This window comes from Stylophora pistillata, chromosome 1 (assembly GCF_964205215.1).
Source record: "Stylophora pistillata chromosome 1, jaStyPist1.2, whole genome shotgun sequence".
Classification (NCBI taxonomy): Eukaryota; Metazoa; Cnidaria; class Anthozoa; order Scleractinia; family Pocilloporidae; genus Stylophora; species Stylophora pistillata.
In genome coordinates, this window is record NC_142519.1 from 20,939,297 (window position 1) to 20,963,339 (window position 24,043).

General features: G+C 42.4%; 1 protein-coding gene across 1 annotated transcript; it reads left to right on the forward strand.

Moving 5' to 3' along the window:
• Positions 1 to 3,356: 3,356 nt before the first annotated feature.
• LOC111329145 (uncharacterized) lies at positions 3,357 to 23,604 on the forward strand. Its single transcript, XM_088743629.1, has 4 exons — positions 3,357 to 9,207; positions 9,853 to 11,463; positions 11,560 to 22,206; positions 22,620 to 23,604. The coding sequence occupies exons 1-3, from the start codon at positions 3,444 to 3,446 to the stop codon at positions 22,179 to 22,181; spliced, it is 17,997 nt and encodes a 5,998-aa protein (XP_088599755.1). The 5' UTR covers positions 3,357 to 3,443; the 3' UTR covers positions 22,182 to 22,206; positions 22,620 to 23,604.
• The last annotated feature ends 439 nt before the right edge of the window (positions 23,605 to 24,043 follow it).

Genomic DNA, 24,043 nt, shown 5'->3' on the forward strand with positions numbered 1-24,043 from the left:
TGAAACTGGGTAAGTTATCCAATAAATTTTATTACCTATCTATGAACTTTAAAACTCATTGCCCTGTTGGTGTTTGTCTACGATTTAAATGCAGTTTTACGCCTAAAATGCAAGTAACGCAATTAATTTCTTTTATTTTGTCTTCGAGAGAAATTGGTTACTTTCATGAATAAGTTATTTAGGTCACCTGCTTGGCAAGGCAGGGGACATCGATTTTGCTTTGTTCGAGATGTTATGGCTGCCTTAGCGCGGTAAAAGATCCAACGGGTACCTCGCCATATTTGGTTACCTCCTATAGCGGGTCGGCTGCACTGAGCAAGTATCTATCTAAAAGAAAATTAAGTCATTATTTTACGCACATAACAAAAACAATTTGCCTGGAATTTTTTAATAGGCATTTTATCTATGGACTTGGTTATTCTTTGCAATTGTTTTGTCTAATTTAAACAGGCAAAGGACAGACTTTTCATTGAATATCAATGTACTTGACAAAGCAAACAATTGAAACGCAAGCAAACGGATTTAAGTTCATTAGAAGTCAGAGGAGCTCTGTAACCTATTCTAATTTATATAAAAAAAACCCAAATGCAACCAGCGATAATCAACTTCATCACATATTCATCGCACGATGAAGAAAATTAATCGAAGTTTTGGTCAACGAGAGGCTTAGCGTTTGTTTGGTCGCAGTTGAAAAAGGTCAACAACCCTATTGTTTTGGTTGAACCCCTAAAGAGTTAAATTAATCTCGACTGTGATTTTAATTAGACTTAAGTTGACGCTTTGTCAACATGTGCATTAGGTGTGAAAGATAAACAACTCTAAGAAACAGGTGTTTTTTCGTTAAGAAGTTGAAAATTCTTCCCCTTAAAAGTGAGTGTCGTATTTACAGAGTAACTCTATAGTTTACCATTATCTATAGACACCGTTGATTGAATATATCACAGGGTGAACAAGCAAATAAATTCAAAATTTCGGTGGGCCTCGCCGTGTCACTCACAGATATTGCACGTTCCATCTAGGTTCGAAGAGAAAGCGTAGGATAGAGGTTGAACAGCTAACGAGTACAATGAACTATAATGTTAGAGGTATGATTTTCAAAGTGATGTTGCTTATGAACAAAATAGCGGAAGGAGAATTTAGGGATAATGTGTAGGAGTTCCATGGAGTTAGTTCTTTGCGAAACATAACGGATGAGGTATTCTCCCATGATCAGTTGGGCATCTGCTTTGATTTTTTATCTTTTACTACCCTTGAACGCGTTTTTCGCCAAAATTAGCGACCCGCATTGAACGTTGACAAGTTTTCCGTGATTCAGCTGAAGCTGTCAATACGTTAATGAATTTAGCGAAGCGTAGATCACTTGTGGGGGTTTCAGTTAAAGCCAGTTTGTTAGAATTTTGTTCAATAAGCTTCGTAAGACGTATTTCCAGCCACTAGCAGCTTTTCCACCATCGGCAGGCAATTATGTAGAAAAAAAGATGTGAAGCTATTAATTGCTCGTTTTATGATACTGGAACTGAAAACAAACTTTAATTGGGAAGTTGAAAGTTCTCTTTTTTGCTTTACAACTACTAAATACCAAAGAGAATTTTACTCATAAGCATGCTCATCCACGCAGGCGTCTCGCGAGAAAAAGAAGTTAGCGACGTTTCAGAAATTTTTGCAAAAACTAATTGAGCCACCTTTTCTGAAGTCTCTATACTCGACGATGGCGAGGTGATATTAGCCCTTGACAGTAGATCTATTTTATCATTCAAGCACAGCGCAAAAGACATTTGATCTCAATACTCTAAAGTTACCTTTATTACATTATTATAATGACTACTAAAGCCTCTTTTCTGAAAAAAGGCGTCTCATCTTTTATCACAAAAAGTGATCAACAGCTATGTTTATCTTTCAAACCTAAGTAACATGTAGACAAGTAGTGAGGAAGCACTCAAGTGAGATTTTTAGCACTAATATTTATCAAATCTGACTTAGGAAAAAGCTAAGTTAAAAGTATCCATGAAAGCTTTGGAGCCCCCTTTACGAGGCAATATCAAAACAATCGACAAACATTTTATCCGTTGAACATAGCGTGTTAAACCTGCCATCAATCCCTTAAAACAGTGCTTAATTAATTACATCGCGTACTGAAATTCAAGCCGATAAATCGGAAAATTCGCCCAGAAAAATCGCCTGAGAAATCACTCTAAATTGGAAACATGTTGTAACACGAAACTGAGTTTTGAAAGGTATGAGAACATCACGAGGTTCTTGTAGCGACTGGTCTGTCGCAGTAAAATCTGGGTGTACAATAACGCTTTACCCGGTCACCTGAACTGAAATTTCAACTGTTATTCAAATGCATTGTAGTGAAAAGAAAACATTGTCAATGCAATCGATTAGCAATAACTTTTTTGGATAGTTTCTTTGGAAAACTAAATTTAAAACATTTTACGGCATTAGGGCACTTACTCATCAAAGGAGAAAATATTTCTTTAATTGTTACTTCCAGGTAATATGATTTGTTTGTTTCTAAGTTAAGTGCACTTTCCGTTCGCTTTGTTTTAGAATTTGCATTGAAGACTAAAGAATCAAAAGTTTGTTTATCCCTTACTTCCTGGTAATATCATTTATTTGCTTCTCGGTTAAGTCTACTTTGCGTTCTTAAATAAAAAAATAATAAAGAAAAAACAAGCCCTTGACTACTGGGAGGCTTACGCTCTTTTTTGGGAAAATAGAAAAAAAAAATTGGCTGTGAAGCGTTTGATATATGAAAGCACTATCTTTTTTTGTCTCCGTCGACATGACACCAACAATGTGTTAATCGAAGGCAGGCGACATTTACCCGGTAGTCAAAACATCGTCGCTTGAACATGTTACAGAGTGAAAATGAGTTCAATGTTTAAAACATCCAAACATATACTTAAATTCCCAAATTTCATCGGCGAAGATTTCCCATAACAATCAAAAAACCGTTTAGTCGTTTAATTATCATTGCTACGTGATGTTAACCGCAACGCTACTTCTATAGCGAACAAAGAATAGATTATCATGTTTTTCTTCTTCGAAATCTTGCATGTTTTTATATGGGTAAAAAAATAGGTTATTGACTGTGTATTTCTGGTGTAAAGTTCCGACACTTGAACTGTCCATTGAACTTAAGGAGGCACCAGTATCTTGTGCACCTCATAGAGCGAGTTCACCACTCACAGAGGGAAGTTTTGATTGCCGTAACAAAAATACCTGCCACAAAGTATACTTTTGATTGGAAACTAACAGGTGTTCCATCTGGTTTTATGAGATCAGAAGTCTTAATCCAAATTCCGCGCCCCTTATATCATCTTTTTATTCCTCACAGACCGGCGATAGAAACTACTTGTGATGTAATAACAAAACAATGGTTGGAGAGAACGCGCTCATTTTCTTGGGAAAGTTTTAATGTACTAAAAAGCCACATAATGTTTGGCTGGTCGCCGCCAAATATTCTGGCGACTTTAGTACTATTTCATTCTCTCCTCCTTCACCTCAAATTGTCGCCAATACAAGCCAAGCCGTACCCTCAACGAGATCTTCTGAGTACATATACAACAGGTAACCTAGGAGGCTTGAATGAAGGAGATTGGCCAGACTATATAAACTATAAAAATGGCGACTATATAGAGAGAGATAAGAGAAGTCCAACCGAAGTCGAGGACAGATTGCCAAACAGTAGATATGAACAATCGTTAACTGTAGAGCCTCGAAAGAGGCAGGGTATTGAAACGCCTATACAGCCTTTGACTTCAGATTCTCGTTTGGATAAAGATACTTTATCACACTTAAATACTGAGGAGAATGTCCGCTCTAAAGTCGACCAGCCAGATAGTGAATCGATTGGCGTCCCAGTCGAGGAAGAAAGAAAAGTCTCTAATAATAAAGCCATCGACAGTTCCGTTGCTGACCATCGGCAAGAGTCGATGGAAAAACCTGACAGCAATAAACAAAAAACAGAGAAATTATTGAAAGGAGAGGATTCTTCAAGTAAGGACAATGGGAACAATGTTCAAAAACAGCAAGGAGAAAGTGAGGAAATAAAAACGGAAAACAATGGCAAGAACGATAAAGCTGATTCAAATAGTGAAAGTATAAACAGTACTGAAAGCGTTGCAGAGAAAAACAGTGCAAACGTTCAGGAAAGCGAGACAACAGCGAGCGCGGTTGTTGATGAAAATGCACAAGTGCGTAGTGTTCAGCATAACGCTGACACGACTAAAAAGTTGGAAAATCTTCCTAATGACAAGAATGTTGTCAAATTTCCTGGGTCTCTATCACAGTCAGGAAATAGTGTAGCTGATGCAGTTATCGCAGGCAAGCAAGCAAGTCCACAGGAGGCTCAAACATTAACAAAGGACAGTGTCAATAAACAGGTCAGTGGTGATGAAACCAAGGGGTCCTCTGATAAATTAGAAACACAAGACACAACAATAAAATCACGTAATCAAAACACAGCAGCTTCTGGACTGGGAAGCAAGGATAATTTTTCAAGTAAAACGCAGTCATCACCTCAAGAAAGCGAAGCAGCAATACACACTGTGCCTCAAATTCAAAATGCACCCGTTGGACCAGTTCGAGACGCCTTAGGAAACAGTGGATCGGAAATTGTGACAACTCGTGGCGCTTCTGATCTTGATTCATATGCTGATAGAGACGGTGAACAAAAACAATCCAACGGGCCTGAAGTTGGACATTTTCAAGTAGACGATAAATCGGCTGATTTGGAAATAAACGCAAATTCTGCTGGAGTAAAAGTCAAAGCCAAACCTGCTTCTTTACAGGTGGTTTCACGCCCAGGTTCTCATTCTGCGTCAGCGGCTGCACAGGAACGATCGTTTTACCACCACTATCACTATCCACCATATCACCTCCATCACCACTGGTATCCTGGCATGAGAAGATCATATGGACATTTTCATCGTCGTAATTTTTACCATCCATATAACTCTTTCCCTGAAAGACGTGGTTTTGAAAGTTTTTACGACGAGGCACCATTTTACCGCCGTCATCTACATTACTGGTACCCTCACCATCATCGACACCATTTTCGCGATTCTTATTTATACGAGAGGTCGCGAATGGAGCAGCCCGAGGATTTCCCCGAGCATCATAGTCGAAGACGTCACAAAAGGCGTTTCCGACACTTGAACGGTCCATATAGACGACAGTATTACAATAACATACCGATAATGAACGGCATGGAATCTCCGCAGATGAATATGATGCCTGAAGAAGGGACAATGCCACAGCTACCGATTGGAGGGGGAATGCCATTTACCCAACGACAGAACATAATATCTCCAATGCCTCCACCCATAAACGTTGATGGTAATCCACCACCTGGTCTCCTCGGAGGTATGAATGCACAAAATTTTATGCTGAATGGAATGAACGGACTAAACAATTTAAACGGCGCGAATCAAATTAACAATATGAACGCATTTAGGGGTATCAATGACATGAGTAATATAGGTACAGCAGGCCTCAATTCGCTTGAGCCGATGGGAGCAATGGAAAGTTTACCAGGAGGCATAAATGGTGGTATGCAAGGCATGGCACCTACCAGCGAAATCCCTGTAGGATCACTAGGTACCAGGAATGTTAATTCACCGCCCGAGGCTCCTAGAATGGCTTTTAAGAAAACTAAAATTCTGTCAAGTAAGAAAAATAACGAAAGTGAAACAAACAATCACGATGCACGAAAAGCACCTTTGAACAAACAGCATGATGCAGGGAAGGCGAACAAAGGGAAAGTAAACATTGAAAGTTGGGAAAAAACTTTAAAACGATATCACCGTCTGAACGTATTTACCTCAAAAAAACACGAGCGACATCAATACCGGAGAAATGCCAAATTGGACGGAAAGAATACCGATAAAAAAGATACAAAGAAACATCACTTGTTGCACCCACACGCACAGCACCCAAAGGAAGTAAAAGGAAGTCGTAAAAATTCAATCGTCATGCACCGTCCTCCTATCATCTATCACCCACCACCAGAGATTTATCACAGACCTGATATTGTGGTTCACCGAGCACCAATAATGCTGCATCGACCACCAATAATTTACCATCAGCCTCCCGTAGTCGTTCACCGACCAGCAATAATATATCACCAACCACCAATAGTATTCCATCAACCTCCGCCAGTTGTTCATCAGCCAATTTTACATTCGCACGATACTTGGGTTGCAAAGCCTGTGGTGTATCACACAGCATCAATGGTTTCCCATGCGAAGACATACTATGGAGTTCCATCTCATGTGTACGCTGGTGACTTCGGAGGGGGATGCCATGGGGCACACTGCTCTTACAGAAAAGGAAAAGTACCACATCAAGCCAAGAACAGCACACAGCCAGATAAATTCAAGAAAACAAAGCGTGACAGTTTGAGCGACTACGTGGCATATTTCACAAGCTTGTGGAAACCGAAGGTCTTAACAAAGAGAGAAATCGATGATCAATATGACTTTATTACGTCAACTGAGGGATCCAAGGAAAAGTTAAGCTACAAAAATATGGACGTCGACGTGGTAAATAAAAGAGACACTTCATCAGAGCACATCAACGGGAATCTAAAGTTTAGAAGGGAAACAGAACAAGACGACAGAGATGATTCTAAAGGCGGAACACAAAAGAAAAAAAAGAAAGATGTGGTTGTCAATCGTCCTCCAATAATTTATCATCCTCCACCTGAGATTTATCACCGCCCAGATATAGTCGTTCACCGTCCTCCCCTTGTAATACATAGACCACCCATTATTTACCATCAGCCACCAGTAATTGTCCATCGTCCCGCCGTGGTGTATCATCAACCGCCAATTGTTTTCCATCAACCGCCACCTGCTGTTAGTCAACCACTGCTTTATTCTCATGATTCTTTCACTGTCCATCCATCATTTTATGCAACGCATCATGGCTCTGTTGTACGAGATTTTGGACATTATGTAGGGGTGCCAAACGTTATTACAAACTACGGAAATCCACTGTTCGGAAGACCTCCACCCATAGGAAAAAGATCAAAAATAGAAGGTTCCTCTACATCAGAGAACGCAACTGTTGCAGACAGTAAAAATATAACAACAGCTGCCTCGAAAAGGACCTCTTTTGAGGACAACGCTAAGAAAGCAAAGAACGAGACAAACGAAAAAGCAGGAAAAAAGAACACCGTGATCGTGAGACGACCTCCAATAATATATCACCCGCCACCTGAAATTTATCATCGCCCAATAATTGTTGTCCATCGACCTCCAATAATGATTCACCGAGCACCTATATTTTACCACCAGCCACCCGTTGTTGTACATCGTCCAGCAATAGTGTATCACCAGCCTCCCCTGGTATTCCATCAGCCTCCACCAATGGTTCATCAGCCAGTGCTGAAGTCCCATGACACCTGGATTTCTCACCCTGTGGTGGTGCCTTACTCTTCACGAGTGTTGCATCACCACACATACGTTGGTGTTCCCGACGCCTACACCGTTCATCACTTTGGGGGAGGACACGGATACTCATTTTACAAATCACATATTTTGAAACACAGCAAATCTTTAGAGGAGGAAGCATCCGCAAGAAACAAAATAAGTGGTGATACCAACTCTACAAAGTTAGAGGAAGATTCCTCCCACAAAACTTTGCACTCAAGAAAAGAAAACGTTACTTCAAAACTAACAACCAAAAAGGCAAAGAGTCAAAAGGGAAGGAAGAAAAATGCAGTTATTGTGCGACGCCCTCCAGTGATTTATCACCCTCCACCCGAAATTTATCACCGACCAGAAATAGTGGTTCACCGTGCTCCTATCGTTATCCACCGAGCTCCAATTATCTACCATCAGCCACCCGTGATTGTGCATAGGCCCGCCATTGTATACCACCAGCCGGCTCTTATTTTTCATCAACCCCCGCCTGTAGTACACCAACCAGTATTCAGGTCACATGACACTTACGTCCACAGACCCTTAGTAAGACTATACGGATCTCGAATGCATCACGTTGGACACCTGTACCATATACCACATGCATATTATCACGGACATGGCGGAGGTGTTCATTACATGGCTTATGGAAAGTCCAAGGTACCTGCCAAAGAAAAGACTGAAGAAGAAAAAGGAGAAACAAGAGCCACTGTGAAGGGCAAGAGAGGCCACAGAAAGTCCAAGTCAAAGAAAACTGGGGCTCCTAGCGGACGAAAGCATATTCCTCTCACAAGGAGCAAAGACAAAACAGAAACAGGAACGAAGCTTCACAAAAGCCATGGCCTCCAGGTGAAGTATCACGAGGCAAAGGAGGTTACAGAGAAAGCAAACAAAAAGAACTCTGTGGTTATTCACAGGCCGCCTATCATCTACCATCCACCACCAGAGATTTATCATAGACCAGATATTGTGGTACATCGTGCTCCTATAATGCTTTATCGTGCCCCAATTATCTACCATCAGCCACCAGTAGTAGTTCACCGTCCAGCTATTGTTTACCATCAACCTCCAATAGTTTTTCATCAGCCACCACCAATGGTCCATCAACCAGTTCTGCATTCACATGATACCTGGGTTACTAAGCCTGTTGTGATTCCCTATGCATCACATGTCCGCCACGTAGCAACATACAAGGGTGTTCCTCATGAAGAGATATTTATGCATGGGATTGGCACTGGAGCTTTTGGAAAATCTCATGTTCCCATGAAAGCCACCCGTAGAGACAAAGTTCACAGGATTGAGGAGAATGACCAGGATTCTGCCGAGAAAACAAAGACAACAACAGAATTGAATAAGCCGTCCAATGAAACACAAAGTACTAAGACGAAGCATGCAGATGATACAAAGCAAAATGAGAAGAATAGCACTAAACTTGGAGCAGGAGAACGAATTGCGCGAGCATTGTCTGATTCGCTGATCCATAAGCAGTGGGAGACGCGTAGTCCTGTCGGGGCCCAAACCAGAATTCAAAGAAGCCTTCACAGCCTGCTTCCATACTTCAGCGACCCAATGGAAAGTAGGTATTCCAGTGAATTTTCCTTGTTTCCCCAACGACACAATGTTATTTCAGGAGAAGTACCAACAAGAATTCAACGCTCCATTGACGACGTTTGGAATCCTTACACAAAACCACTGATCAGCAGCGTTGATAGTCGTATGGGACCCAGTGCAAGGATACAGCGAGCATTAGCAGACCCTCGGACAACGTTTGAAGGTGAGACAGCTTATGAAATGTATAAACGTAGTAGTGAGGAAAATCAAAACTCTACACCAGACGAAAACGCAGACAAAAACACCAATAGCACCAAAAAGACACTACTTATAATTCGCAGGCCACCAATATTGTTTCATCCACCGAGCCATATGATTCATCGACCTTCAATAGTTGTTCACAGGCCAGACATAATAGTCCACCGTCACCCAATCGTCTTTCACAGACCACCAATACTAGTGCATCGTCCCCCCATTATAATTCATCGCCAACCAGTTCTTATACACAGACCACCCATCATAGTTCATCGCCCTCCATTAGTATTTCACCGACCACCAATAATAATTCATCGTCGTCCATATATCATTCACCACCACCCAATACTCTTCCATCGACCGCCAATTATAATACACAAGGGACCGCAAATGATAGTTCATCATTCCCACCTGATTCATCACTATCCCATGCATATGATTCACATGCACTGCCCTGGTTGTGGTTATGGTAAATCGACCGTTGCACGACTAGAAGATAACAGTAGTGAGCACGACATTATGAAAACATCACAATCTGACCGATCGCATAAAGACGCGACTAACGTGGATTCCAAAGGCAAAAGTTCTAACAAGCCGAAACGCTCTGTTGCAGACAAGAAGTCAAAGAAAAGCTCTGGAGAAACAAATCATCACAGAAAGAGAAAGGAAAGCCGTAAGAAGAAGAAAGATGTAGTCGTCAATAGGCCTCCGATTATCTACCATCCCCCACCGGAGGTATACCACAGACCAGACATTGTTGTACACAGAGCTCCTATTCTTATCCACAGACCACCTATTGTCTACCACCAGCCTCCTGTCGTTGTTCACAGACCTGCTGTCGTTTATCACCAACCTCCAATCGTCTTTCATCAACCTGCTCCAGCAGTCAATCAACCAGTCCTGTATTCACATGACAGTTTTGTTGTTCATCCAATGGCTTTTGCATCTCACATGGGTTCTGTTGTGAATGACGCTGGCCATTACGTGGGCTTACCCCATGGTGGGGTCACTAATTATCCGGGCAACATCCTTCATGGTCCAACGGGACACATGTTTCCTACGTTAAACCAGGCACACTGGGCTCGACGAACAGAAGTTTCAAAACCACAGCGCGCAAAGCCTCTTAAGGTCAGAGATAAGAAACATCAACAACACCAGAAGCGCACGAGTGAGTTAAAGGACGACGAACATGGACATTTAAGGGAAGCCCAGTCCACACCAACACGGCAGAAAAGCAAGCATACCAAAGGTGAGAGAAAGAATAAAGTAATCGTTGCACGACCTCCTATGATTTATCACCCGCCACCTGAAATTTATGACCGGCCAGATATTGTAGTGCACAGACCAGATATTGTAATTCACCGACCCTCAATCGTTTACCACCAGCCATCTGTAGTAGTGCACAGAGCACCGGTGGTTTATCAACAGCCTCCAGTTGTATTTCATCAGCCCTCACCTATGGTTAGTCAGCCAATTTACCATGCCCATGACACCTATTTAGCACACCCGGTGTTTCACCCGCAAGTCAGCCACATAGCGCACTCTTCAACATATGTAGGGGCACCCCATCTCTATCCTGGACATAACGATTACGGATGGGGGCTTTCAGGACATCTACCTGCAGTACAGACACCCCAATACCACTATGCATCTAATTACGGCTATTATGGTATCCATGGATACACACCATCCCCGGCATATGGGGCCTATGGCTATTCTTCGTATGGACCTGCTTTTGGAAGATCAGAAGTAGAAAATAGCACAACTAAGTCATTAAAAAAGGAAGACGAAAGGAAACATTTCAAAGGCTCACTTCCGAATAAGAACGTGTCTCGGAAACGGAGGTCAGCTGAAATGAGCAAACGTCACTTTCATCACCATCATCGCCATCATCATCATCACAGCCAACATCACCGACACAGTCATCATCATCGCGGAACTAAGCGCTTTTACCACCTTCGGCCCATTAGTGCTTTTTCTCACTCAGGACATCGCAAACACGTCATTATAATACATCGACCTCCTCTAATTTATCACCCAGCCCCTCAAGTGTATAGACAGCCAGATATTTTGATGCACTTACCACCACTGGTTTACAACAGGCCGGCAATAATGTTCCAACAACCACCGACGATCGTTCATCATCCTCCAATAATTTATCACCAGCCACCAGTCGTCTTTCACAATCCGCCGCCGATTATTCACACTCCCGTGATACACTCCCATGAGATCTTCACACCGCATGCGCAGAACATAATGCTTCCTACGTCATCTTATTTGCATCGTTCTGGGAATTACCTTGGGTCTGTTCTTCAAGGAGCTGCTTACGGTAAATCGAATATAGAGCGAGTGGAAACCTCCAGTTCCAAGATCGAGTCTGAAACAAAGGAAAAGGGAGAAGTCCAGAAAACAAAACCGAACGAAAAAAGAGAGGCAATCCACTTAGGTAGAGCCAAATTGTTAAATAATGAAAAAGCAAAGAAACAGAACGTCGGTGTTGTAGTTCATCAGCCACCAATAGTATATCATCCACCTCCTGATATATTTGATAAGCCAACTGTTGTGATGCATCCACCTCCATTGATTGTACACCGTCCACCCATTCTTATCCATCGAGCTCCTGTTGTAGTGCACAGACCTCCCGTAATAATACACAGGCCTCCTATAGTGCTGCACCATCCAACACCCGTGTATCACGTAGCACAAGGACATCTTTTTAATCCTATGAGATTTGCTTTTGGAAAGTCATCCATAGAAAAAGATAACTCAACAGTATCGAAAGAAAACCTAACTGGTAAGGGAGAGTATATTGCTAAAAGTACCAAGCCAAAAGGAATTAAAGAAAAATCTCAGGATAACAAAGGTGAAAGGAAGAACTTAGTTGTTGTTCACAGACCACCAATGATTTATCATCCACCACCGGAGATTTATGATCGACCAGACGTAATAATGCATCGCCCAGATATTGTGGTACATAGACCATCAATAGTGTATCATCAGCCCTCAGTCGTGGTTCATAGACCTCCAATAATTTACCGCCAACCACCTATTGTATTTCACCAGCCTCCTCCCATGATTCATCAACCAATTATGCATGCCCACGATACTTATCTTGCCCATCCTGTTCCTGTACCATACACATCCCAGATTCATCATACAGCAACGTATGTTGGAGCTCCACACTATTTTCATCATCAGCCATTCGGTGACTTTATTGGCCATGCTTTCGGAAAATCCGCTGTTGAAAAGGTAGAGAATAAAAATACAACTAAGGACGAAAAATTTATCCAGAAGAAAACAAGCAAAGCCGGGGAAAAATCTCACTCAAAGTCAAGGCGTGACATACGCGATAAATACGAACCAAAAGCAAAGTCATCAGAACAATCGAAAGGGCACAAAAAAAACAAAGTTATTATAGCTCGGCCACCGATGATTTACCATCCACCACCCGAGATATATGACAGGCCAAACATCATTGTTCATCGACCGGATATAGTTATACACCGTCCCTCAATTGTTTATCATCAATCTTCCGTCGTTGTCCACAGACCTCCAGTTATATACCAACAACCCCCAGTAGTCTTTCACCAACCTCCACCATTGGTTCATCAGCCCATTATGCATGCTCATGACACCTACGTTGCTCATCCTGTGCCAGTACCATATTCTTCCCACATACAGCATACATCCACTTACGTAGGTAGCCCACACCATTACCCTGGTGGATGGAATTATGGCTGGAGCCAACCTCACTTTTTTAGTCCCGCCTTTGGTAAATCCAAAGTACCCAAGACGAATTCTAAACCCTTAAAAGGACAAAAGGCTAAAGAGTCACAGAAAGATAAGATTAAAAGAGCAGCAAAAGATGACCAAAGCAAAAACTTTAAGGCAATAAAGCCCAAATCAGAGAGAGCGTCTAAAAAGAAAAACCAGGTTGTTATACAACGTCCACTACTAATCTACCATCCACCGCCAGAGGTATATCACAAACCTGATGTTGTGATGCACAGACCGGACATAGTCATTCACAGGCCACCAGTTGTTTATCATCAACCCTCGGTGGTGGTCCACAGGCCGCCAGTGGTTTATCAACAACCGCCGGTGGTTTTCCACCAGCCATCACCAACTGTAAGCCAGCCGATTTTCCACGCTCGTGATACTTATCTCCCTCATCCATACTTTACACCCTACGCAACAAGCATGTCTACTAGTGGAAACTACGTCGGGACACCTCACTTTTATGGTAGTGGATGGGGAATGGGAGGTGATATGTATGGCTTTCACAGTGCATTTGGTAAATCAAATGTAGCCAAGGCTCACAAGAAACAAAAGAATGTGAAGCAAGAGGACAAGAGGGTGGACAAGGGTAGCAAAAGAACTTTAGAACAGGAAGCAAAGAGCGCAGAAGACAAATTAAGACTTAAAAACGAAACTAAAACAACCATTAAAGGAAACAAAAAGAATCTTGTAATTATGCGGCGACCTCCTCTTATTTACCACCCACCACCAGAAGTTTATCACAAGCCAGATGTCATCATGCACAGACCAGATATCGTTATTCACAGACCTTCAATAGTTTTTCATCAGCCTTCTGTGGTTGTACATAGACCTCCAGTTATTTACCATCAACCTCCAGTTGTCTTCCATCAGCCATCACCTATGGTTCACCAACCAATCTTCCATTCACACGACACCTATTTGGCGCATCCCCATTTTGTTCCGTTCACGTCGCACGTTTACCATTCCCATAGCTACGTAGGTGCACCGCACTTCTACCCTGGTGACTGGGGATGGGAAAGACACCACTACGGTTATGGTTTCCATCATGCCTTTGGAAAATCAAAAGTCGAGAAAGCAAGAAAAAAGCACAACAAGAGCAAAACGATTGAACATGAAGAGAGTAGAAGGACGCTTCATGAAACTGAGGCTCGCAAAACTAATGAAAAGGAAAGAGGAGATAACTCCAAAGTCCACAAGAAAAATTTAGTAGTAATGCGTCGTCCACCACTTATCTATCACCCACCACCAGAAATATATCACAGGCCAGACATAGTTGTACACAGACCAGACCTTGTTATTCACAGACCATCGGTTGTTTTCCATCAGCCATCTGTCGTAGTACACCGTCCACCGGTAATTTATCATCAACCACCAGTTGTTTTCCATCAACCATCACCAATGGTACATCAACCAATTTTTCACGCACATGAGACGTACTTGGCTCATCCCCACTTCGTGCCCTTCATGTCACATTTAGCGCACGCTGGTTCTTACGTGGGAGCGCCACACTTTTATCCTGGGCATTTTGGACATGGTATCGGACATTTTATGGGGCATGCTTTTTACAAATCTAAAGTAGAAAAAGGGTCTAAAAAAGGATCAGTGAGAACCATTGAAAAGGGCAAGAAAGGGAATGAAGTCAGCCATTCGAAAGAGGCTCTCCGCAGCAAATTCAAACGGGACACATCTAAACCTTCAAAGACTCTAAAAAGCCATTCTAAGTCCAAACTGTTGACGCACATTATTAAGGGAGGTACTCAAGGAGCAAATATTAAAAAACTAAGTGAAAACGCAAAAACGAAGAGCGTTCCTCTGCATCCGCAAAAGGAGGATAAAAAGCGTCACCGTAAAGGACATAAAAAGAACATGGTCGTTATACAACGTCCAACTTTGATTTATCATCCTCCCCCTGAAATATACGACAGACCTGACATTATCGTTCACCGACCAGATTTTGTAATCCATCAACCATCAGTTGTGTACCATCAGCCATCCGTTGTTGTCCATCGTCCTCCAGTTATCTATAATCCGCCTCCAGTTGTTTTTCATCAACCTCCGCCTACGGTTCATCAGCCAATGTACACTGCACATGATATGTACCGTAGCCATCCCTCTTTTGTTCCGTATTCCTCACACATCAAACATACTCATACGTACGTTGGAGCACCTCACTACTACGCTGGAGGATGGAGGTATGGTTACGGTTTTTCAAACAACGCTATACCCCACATGAGTAGTTGGCATAGATGGAACGCTTTCCAAAGTCCATGGTATTCACCTTCACTATACAGAGCAAACTACATTGCACCCACTATTCCGGCAAATCGGAGAGTTTTGCCTCGTCCCAACCCTGTAGCATTTAGCAAGTCCCATGTTGAGAAACACACCGACAAATACCACGAACTCAGTAAAACCCACGAAAAGTCTAGGGAAGGAAAACATATCACAAGCCTTCATCATTCTATCAAGAAAGCAGGAGTGAGAAAGCCACGTTCAATAGAATCCAATAGAATTGTAACAACAACTTACCATTCTTTAAAGAATAAACTTCACAAAAAGGGTCATCAGAATGGAAAAGGTGGTAAGAAGAATCAGGTAGTAATAAGAAGGCCACCACTTGTATATCACCCACCGCCAGAGGTGTATCATAGGCCAGATATCATTGTGCATCGCCCTGATATCGTACTCCATCAACCTTCCGTTGTCTATCATCAACCTTCCGTTGTGGTTCATCGTCCTCCTGTTATATACCGACAGCCACCAGTAGTATTTCATCAACCAGCACCAATGGTAAGACAACCAATTTTCCATGCCCATGAACACTACATGGCTCACCCTGCATTTGTTCCTTTCACGAGTCATGTCCAACATAGTGGAACTTACATAGGAGCTCCAGGCTTTTTCAATGACGGGTGGAACTATGGATACGGTCATGCTTTTGGAAAATCGCACGTGATCAAATACAAATCTAAGTCAGAAAAAACAATGAAAAGGAACAGGAAACAGGAAACCAGAAAGGAGAGAAGAAAGGGAAATATTTTACATCCTCAAGAGGCAAAAGACGAGAAAGCATCCAGAAAGAATGACATAGTGGTAAGCCGTCCCCCAATCATTTACCATCCACCACCTGAAATTTATCATAGACCAGACATCGTAGTTCACAGAGCGCCAATAGTGCTTCATCGTCCACCTATAATCTACCATCAACCACCAGTGGTAGTGCACCGACCTGCTGTTGTGTATCATCAACCACCCATAGTATTCCATCAACCACCTCCCGCAGTTAACCAGCCTATTCTACACTCTCATGATTCATTTATTCTCCGTCCTGCAGCCAGATTCCTTCCCCAAGGCTCAACGGTAACACACAGTATGAGCTATGTAGGAATTCCAAACCATGTAATCCATGGAGATGAGCTGGATTTTCATCACTTCCATCGGTCTCATATTGAACGTTCGTCGAAAGGTAAATTCAACTGGAAGTCATCAAAACCTCAGATAGCAAAGTCGACAATCTCGAAAACACCTACAACTAAAACTGAAAACACTGAAACGATCATCACCGACCAAACTCAGAAAAAGACTTTGCGATCTACAATAAATCACCACCCACTCACGAAAAGACAGTTTATGGGCTCTCACCCACTATATGGACCTGTTTCTCCAATTAATGATGTAGAAGATCTATACAAGTCCATTGAACAAAAAGAAAAGATGTCTATTATACCAGGGAACACCTCAATCCGCGAACATGAAGTTGCAAAGCGATCCCATAAACCAAGTCATCACATGACCAAGAGACAGTTAATCTTACCAGAATCTGCCGGAAGTGTGTATCACAATTCAATACCCTCAGTTTACAATCAACTTGAGACAGCTGCTCTACAGAATCAAGCTTTAATGGAAGAGCAGGGGATACCTAATCCGGACGGAATCAATATAGAACATTTGCCTGGTTTTGCCGCTAACTTAAAAGCTATTCAGGAGCTTGAAGGAGCTCCGGTCGCAGCGTCGCGTTTTTCAATACCATTGCAACAATACCTGCCCGCAGCTCCAAAGGATGACCCTCCCGATGTTCGTGTTCACGTCGAAACGGCAAAATCCTCCATACCGCTTAGAAAACGTGGAAAACGTCAGCTCGTTCCATTATATCAGCAGCAAGGTCCCGTAATTCCGAGATTTCTTTATCAAGCTCAAAACCCTGGAAGTGTTGGAGTCATACACTCTCCTGCCCCATCATCTCTTTACAACCTCTTCAATGCATACCATCCTGCTTACCACACCATACCAAATCCACTGAGCTATTTATCTATGGTTCCGCAACTTCCACATCGTCCCCATGTAAATATAAATGTACAGTCTGCAAGGTCTGCAATACCAGTGCATGTCCTTCAAAAACGATCTAAGAGGCAACTACTAGCCCTTACTCCACCAGTCCCAAGAGTTATGCCCGTTGGATTTGATGGAACTGGATTAATTCGTAACTATCCTACATACTCGCCTTTCGCAGCTATTTCCCGATTTTCACTTCCACTTTTGACAAACTTCAAATATGCTGACGACTCCGTTCCCTCAGAGCCTGTATACCCAGAAGTACTACCCTTGTTTCATCAATATCCAAAACAATTGCACAGGCTATATAACACATTATCGCAAGATGGAAGCAGTGACTCGCCACCAATTAACCCATGGGCCTCTTATCTAGCAGCCCTTTACAGTAGCTTCCTTGGTTATCCCCTTTATCACCGCCATCATAAACCTAAAGTCCGCGTTGAAGTCCAAGCATCCAAATCACATATACCCAAAGTCTTAAAAACAGAAAACAAGCACACTGTTCATTCCCGAGCTCCCATTACCAAAAGACAGTTACTTAATTACATACCGGAATCCTCATTCACCGCAGGTCACTTTACCTTACCACCAGCATTAAATTATGGAATGCAAGGGATTCCTTTACAACGCTCACCACGAGTAAACATCAACGTTGAAACGACAAAAAAGAACAGAATTCCCGCGGTTAAAGAGTCAAAAGGATCCACAAAACGAGGTAATATAAAACATCGCCAAGTAAACAAAACTGGAGATAAAAGAGACGAAATGATAGATGGAGAAAAAAATGGCGCAGATATGTTCCAAAACCGAGGCAACCCTGACTTCGCTAACAATCCAGAAAACCAGTTTGTTGCTACAAGTGAAACAGCTGGAAGTGAAGAGGAACCTACATCCAATAATGAAGGCCAGCCTCAAAGTCAGAGTGAAAATTTCCAGCAGCAATCGGAAGAAGAAGCGGTCGGACAAAGGCAGGATCTACAGCAAAACTCTGAACAGCAACTGTTGCCATCTCAAGATCAACCTGTCATGGAACAGACGACATCGCAACCACAAGCCTTACGTGCATATAATGTACCATTGCAACTGCCAGTGCAACAGCCACTGCAATCGGCATTCCAGGTACCTTTCCAAGCACCATTTGTGGTTCCTTTTCAAGGTAGGCTGCCTAATGCATTACCAGTAGCTCCTGCCATCCCTGTCGCAGAACAGCCATCTTCTCAACAAGAGACAGAACCTGAAGTTGTTCAACCAAAACATACTTCCATTAGTGTTAATGTTGCAGAAAAATCGACGGTTCCAAAGAAAAGGTCAAAGAAAAGAAAACATCCACTTCACAAACGACAGTTTCTACCTGTAACACAAGGATATGTTCCCGCCTATAGAGTTCCTATTCCTTACAACAGTAATGCACCTCTGCCTGACCAAAAAAGGCCTCGAGTGTCTATCAGCGTACAAACAGCAAGAAGATCAACAGCGCAACAACCTCATAACAAGCGCCAAAGTATTTCACTTTTGACGAGATTTCCAGCTATGCAAGTTCTGCCGCAAACTTTTAAACAGAATGGCATTATGATGCCCGCTTTTAACACCTTACCAATAAATCATAAACTAAAGGCAAATGGAATGTTGATAGAAGAGTTGCAGAGAAAGAAAAAAAACAAGATTCAAGAGGCATCCAGAGGATTCAAAACAGGAAAGAGTGGCCAAATAATGCAAAAGGCGAAATTAAGCACGCCACTAAAAATGAGTTGGGATCGAAGAAGAGAAAATGCAAAGAAACGCCAATTCTTTGCTGTACCGCAATCACTTTCAGCATTTCAGCGGTATCCATTACTTCTCCGTCCAAAGCTTCACCCAAGACCTCGTGTTTCAGTAAACGTGGAAGTTTCAAAGAGAAAATTTGACTTTCAAAAGGGCAAAACACAATCAAAAAGTGTGAAAAGTAACCCGGAGGAAACAGATGGTCGTATATTTGACAAATCAGCACGAAAGAGACAGGTGTATGGAATAGATCACCTGCGGCAAATGGTGCACCTCCCGGTTGTTGGCGCACCTATCCTTACCCAAAGCCCCGTAGCCAACCAACGACCCCGTGTGTCAATTCACGTGGAAACAGCAAAGAAAAAGAATAGACTCTCACGCAAAATAGATCACCGTAAAGAAGCCGAAAGAAAAGGAAAAAGACAAATATATGGTCTATCCGAGCTGCCACACGAAGGGTTACCTGTTACCATTGCCGGTCAAGGACAAGCACTTAATCGATATTTTCCCAACACTGAACACGATCCACACGTTTCTGTCAATGTGGAGGCCTCAAAGCGATCGGATGACGATGACGATATGATGCATAAGCGGCAGGTATTTCTCCAACCTGTCGAACAGGATCAGGAACAGGTTGCAATGACTAATGGAGATGAATCAAGTCAATCGCAGGAGCCGAATCAAGTTGGTGTCATACAATCACCCACTCCAGAAAAGGAACAACTTCACTCCTTACCGACACTAATTCAATCAAACTCAGGTGTGACCGAACCACAACAAGTGGAAGAGTTATCTCAAAGTGAAGCCTTACCTTCTCAGGCCGGTTTGAGTGAAACTGATAATGAGCGACCGCGGATTTCAGTTCATGTTGAATCATCTAAACGATCACAATATGAAAGACAACGCAAAGTAAATGGAGTTATCGGACCAAAACTCCGCACAGCCCCTTGGAAAGGATCTAAAAGACAGCTTCAGCGACAAGACCTACAACGCGAAGATTACGAGCCCGAGCAAGAAACAACTGCTGCAAACCTAGGGGATTTACTCCAAGACCAAAGACCCCGCGTATCTGTTGATGTCAACGTCGCCAAAAAGAAACACACTGTCACAGGGACTTCCTCTTTAAAGAAGAGAAAGTACCATGGTCACACGGCCAAGGCTAGTAATCCTGCAAGGAGGCAAATCACAGTTCCGTTTGGGGGAGGAATAAATGCAATTCAAGTGGATCCCAATCAAAATACTCAGTTTATGATAGGAAAAGACCGGAACGAAAACGGGCAAGGTGCTCAAGAGGCTCCGATGTCTTTTCAGTCACAATTACAAGTCCCTGATGAGCAACAACAACAGCAGCAGCAGCCGACACAACAGATCATGCAACCAGTCGCAATATTACAACCTGATCAACAGCAGTTTCCAGCGCTTCAACGGGCAATAATGCCAGATGCCAATACTGTGGAAGAAAAAACACGACCAAAAGTCAGCATAAGTGTTCAGACAGCAAAGTCCTCAATATCTAAAAGAAAAGATCACGCGAGGGACTCGCACTCTCTCAATGAGCCGCAAGTAAAACAAAAGTTAAGACGTCAGCTTTTTGGCACCGTCCCACTTCTTAGTTCGCTTGGACAGTCAACATTAAATGGCGCATCTAAGGAAAATAAAAGGTCAGGTGAACCACTATCCACGCGAGAAACACCAAGTCATATTCAAGATGGAGACCGTTTATGGAAACGTCAATTGTTTAATTATCTAGGAGGTCAACAGGAACCCCAATTTGTGCCTACCCAGTCACTGCAAAGTTCCAGTGATACTCAACAACAGGGGCAAGCGCTACAAATACAGCCCATTCAAGCAATGCCACAAGATGACGGGGCACAACTTTCATCATTCAACCTACCACAAGCCTCTCTAATACAGACAAGCGATCAAGGGTCTTTACAGACATACCCAACCCAGGTAGAAGCCCCAGGGAGCACTGAACAGGCTTCAACGACGGCTATTCAACCAGTTGAGTCCTCTAATAACCTAGACAGACCATTTCAGAGGCCTCACGTGAGCATTAATGTGCAAACTGCTAAATCTCAGGTGCCAAACCCACGTAAATTATTCCACGATCATGCATTAAAAGATAACGCTGTGAATTCGAAACATAACACAGGGAAGGGTCAAGAAAGGAAGAAATTCAAAAGACAGCTGGATATTCTCGGTGGTGGAATGATTGAAAGGAGACGTGGCCCAAAACTGTTGGGAGGTCTTAAGAAACCAAGGCCAGAAAACTTGTTCGGTTTGGGTAACAATCTAAACAAGCCCGTCGAGGTGTTCACGGATCCCATTTCCAACCTAATTGGTGGTGGTGCCGGAAGAAAGAGACCGAAGCTTGGAGGAATAAGGTTAGAGAGCCCTACAGGCGTTGGAGCTCTTCCCCTTAAAGGAGCTGCCGCTGCGTTAGAGAGTGCGCTTCCTCCTGAATTGGGTGTATCCAATACACTTCAAGACAGCCCAACAGAGGCAGTTGCCCCGTTTACGCAAGAAACTAGAATTGCTAATGAGCCCTTGTTTCGTCCCCCAAGTGGAATAGCAGGACCTCAACTAGACGCACTGGAGAGAGAAGGTGATAGAGCAAATGATGTTCCATTAAATGATCTGCCTTCCATGAGACCAGCAGTACTCCCTCTGCCATCGATCAATCGGGTCTTCCTACCAAATCTAGAGGTTCCGCAGGCAGCGCCGCCGCAGGTGAATCCACTGCTTCTGACACCAAGGGTGTTACCAATTGGGCCCATACTTCCCATCGCATCACCTGCACCTTTACCACCACCAGTGGAAGAGACTGAACCCACAGAAGTTCCACAGGCCCCTCCTCGCTTCGCACCCTTGCTTCCACCCATTTTTCCCCTGCCAGGTCCTAGTATCGCACCGAATCCCGCCTTAACTGCCCCAGACAGTTTGCTACCTGAACCAGAAGATGATAAACCATCGGTGCATGTTAATGTGGAAACATCAAGATCGAGTGTTCCTGAAACGGGTCGCCACTCTAAACAGCACGCAAACAGCCCAGCCAAACGTGGCTAGGCTGAGAGAGAAAATATTGCTCGAGGTATGATCAGCTGTTAAGCGATTGTCGAATAAATTAAACAAGATGGTGAATAACGTAGCCACCTTTAAGCCAATTTAACAATAGACGGGACAGTAAAGTAACGTTGTACAGAACAGATATATTACGCAACTAACCTCATGTTGACTTACACAATCTTGTATTTAATCTTATAACGTTACTTCTGAAACTAACTTTATCAGGTGAGATCATGAGCTCCATTTCACAGCTCATTATCTTTCGCCAAAAATAAACAGACTTTTCTGATGTCTGCCGTTTGTAATCAAAGAGTAAAGTAACTGAGTAAATAGGAACAAAACTGTGTTAAAGTAATACAAGAACACATGGACGACTCGTTTTAATCTACGAAATAAATTCCCTTTGTTGTCCTAATTTGATTTCTATTCCCTCTTCAGGGCTTAGTGTGGATGTACACAAAAAAATTCAAACAGAAGAATAAAGGAAGACAACGTCAAGGAGCTGTTATAAATGATACGAAAGCCTTAAAATCTGTGGATACTTTCAACAACCTCAACATGATTCCTATCCCGTTGCAAAATTGTTCATCTTTTTTTTTTGAGAGAGAAGTGGCCGAAAATTGGACAAACATAACTTAACAGACGTCTAGCTGACCAGGACTTGAACTTGAATGAAATAATTTGGAAATACATGTATGATTCGAAATTGTCCATGTTCAATGAGACAGCACGAACAAATATAAGTCTGAGCCGTTATCAATAATGCTACCGGCATAAAATACTTGTTTTTCTGTTGCAACAACATTTAGTTGACAGTTAGATCTTATTTCAGTGACAATGTTAGCGCATTCTTTCTAAGAAAGCATATTGATTTCGAAACGCCACACTCGTGTTGCTTTTCTGTTGTCACTGCTTATCGAGTTAAAATCGAGCAACGACGTTTTTCTTGAAAGCCCTTTTGCATGAAACGGTCCGTTTGTTCTTGCGTAAAAATACCTGAAATGCCAGAACTAAAAGCAAACGCACACCAAAGAGGAAGTACTAACTGAAAGTAATATTGCAATGGTATTTTATGTATGAACAGAAAACATCAGTCTCGTGCAAGTTGGCTTTTCTATCAAAATATTAAGATTTGAACCAGAAATCTTTTAGCTATACCTAGGTTATGAAACATCATGTTATTCGCTTTGATATCCAGGGATTCAAAGCCACTTACTGCCGGACGTTACCTGCAATATTGTTCAATTTACATGTGTGATAATAACATTGAATTTCTTTTCGTTAATGTGGCAAGCAAGTATCCCAGCGCATGGAATAAAACGAGTCATGGAGTATCAGAAACATTTTCTATGAATAAACACGTCGATAAAGTTATGTCATTTTAGAGACAATTGTGACAATAAAACATTGAATTTTAATTAAATTGTATCAGGTTGGTCCACTTTATGCTGCAACGGAAACTATCTGACGTGTCTTTGCCGATTAATCAGATGGTAAATTCTTAACTTACTTTGACTGATTTTTCACTTCCTTGATGGCAACATTTGCTCACCCTCTTTCTTGCAAACAGCACACGTCTATCGTAAAGTAATGATATCATATTTCTCATTTATTGAGAGGTAACTCCATTTATAGCACATACTGGTCTATCTCGTGACATGATTTAAAAAAGCGCAATGCCACAGACCTCAACATTTAGAGTCATGGAAGCAATCTAAATTATTTTACTGCTGTTATGCACAAAGAAGGAAGCCTGTCTTCTAAAGCTGACATGTCGAGTATTAACCATTTGTCAGAGCTCGAGCAATTTACTTTATCATCTCAGTTGATAAAACCAAATTATCGTTTAATATTCCCCACCG

Bases quoted from the DNA above. Each gene is read 5' to 3' on its own strand.
- LOC111329145 (XM_088743629.1), top strand. From the start codon at position 3,444: ATGTTTGGCTGGTCGCCGCCAAATATTCTGGCGACTTTAGTACTATTT. The intron at 9,208-9,852 runs GTGAGACAGCTT...GCTCTGTTGCAG, and splicing joins CCCTCGGACAACGTTTGAAG to ACAAGAAGTCAAAGAAAAGC. The intron at 11,464-11,559 runs ATGAGATCTTCA...TTCTTCAAGGAG, and splicing joins CACTCCCGTGATACACTCCC to CTGCTTACGGTAAATCGAAT.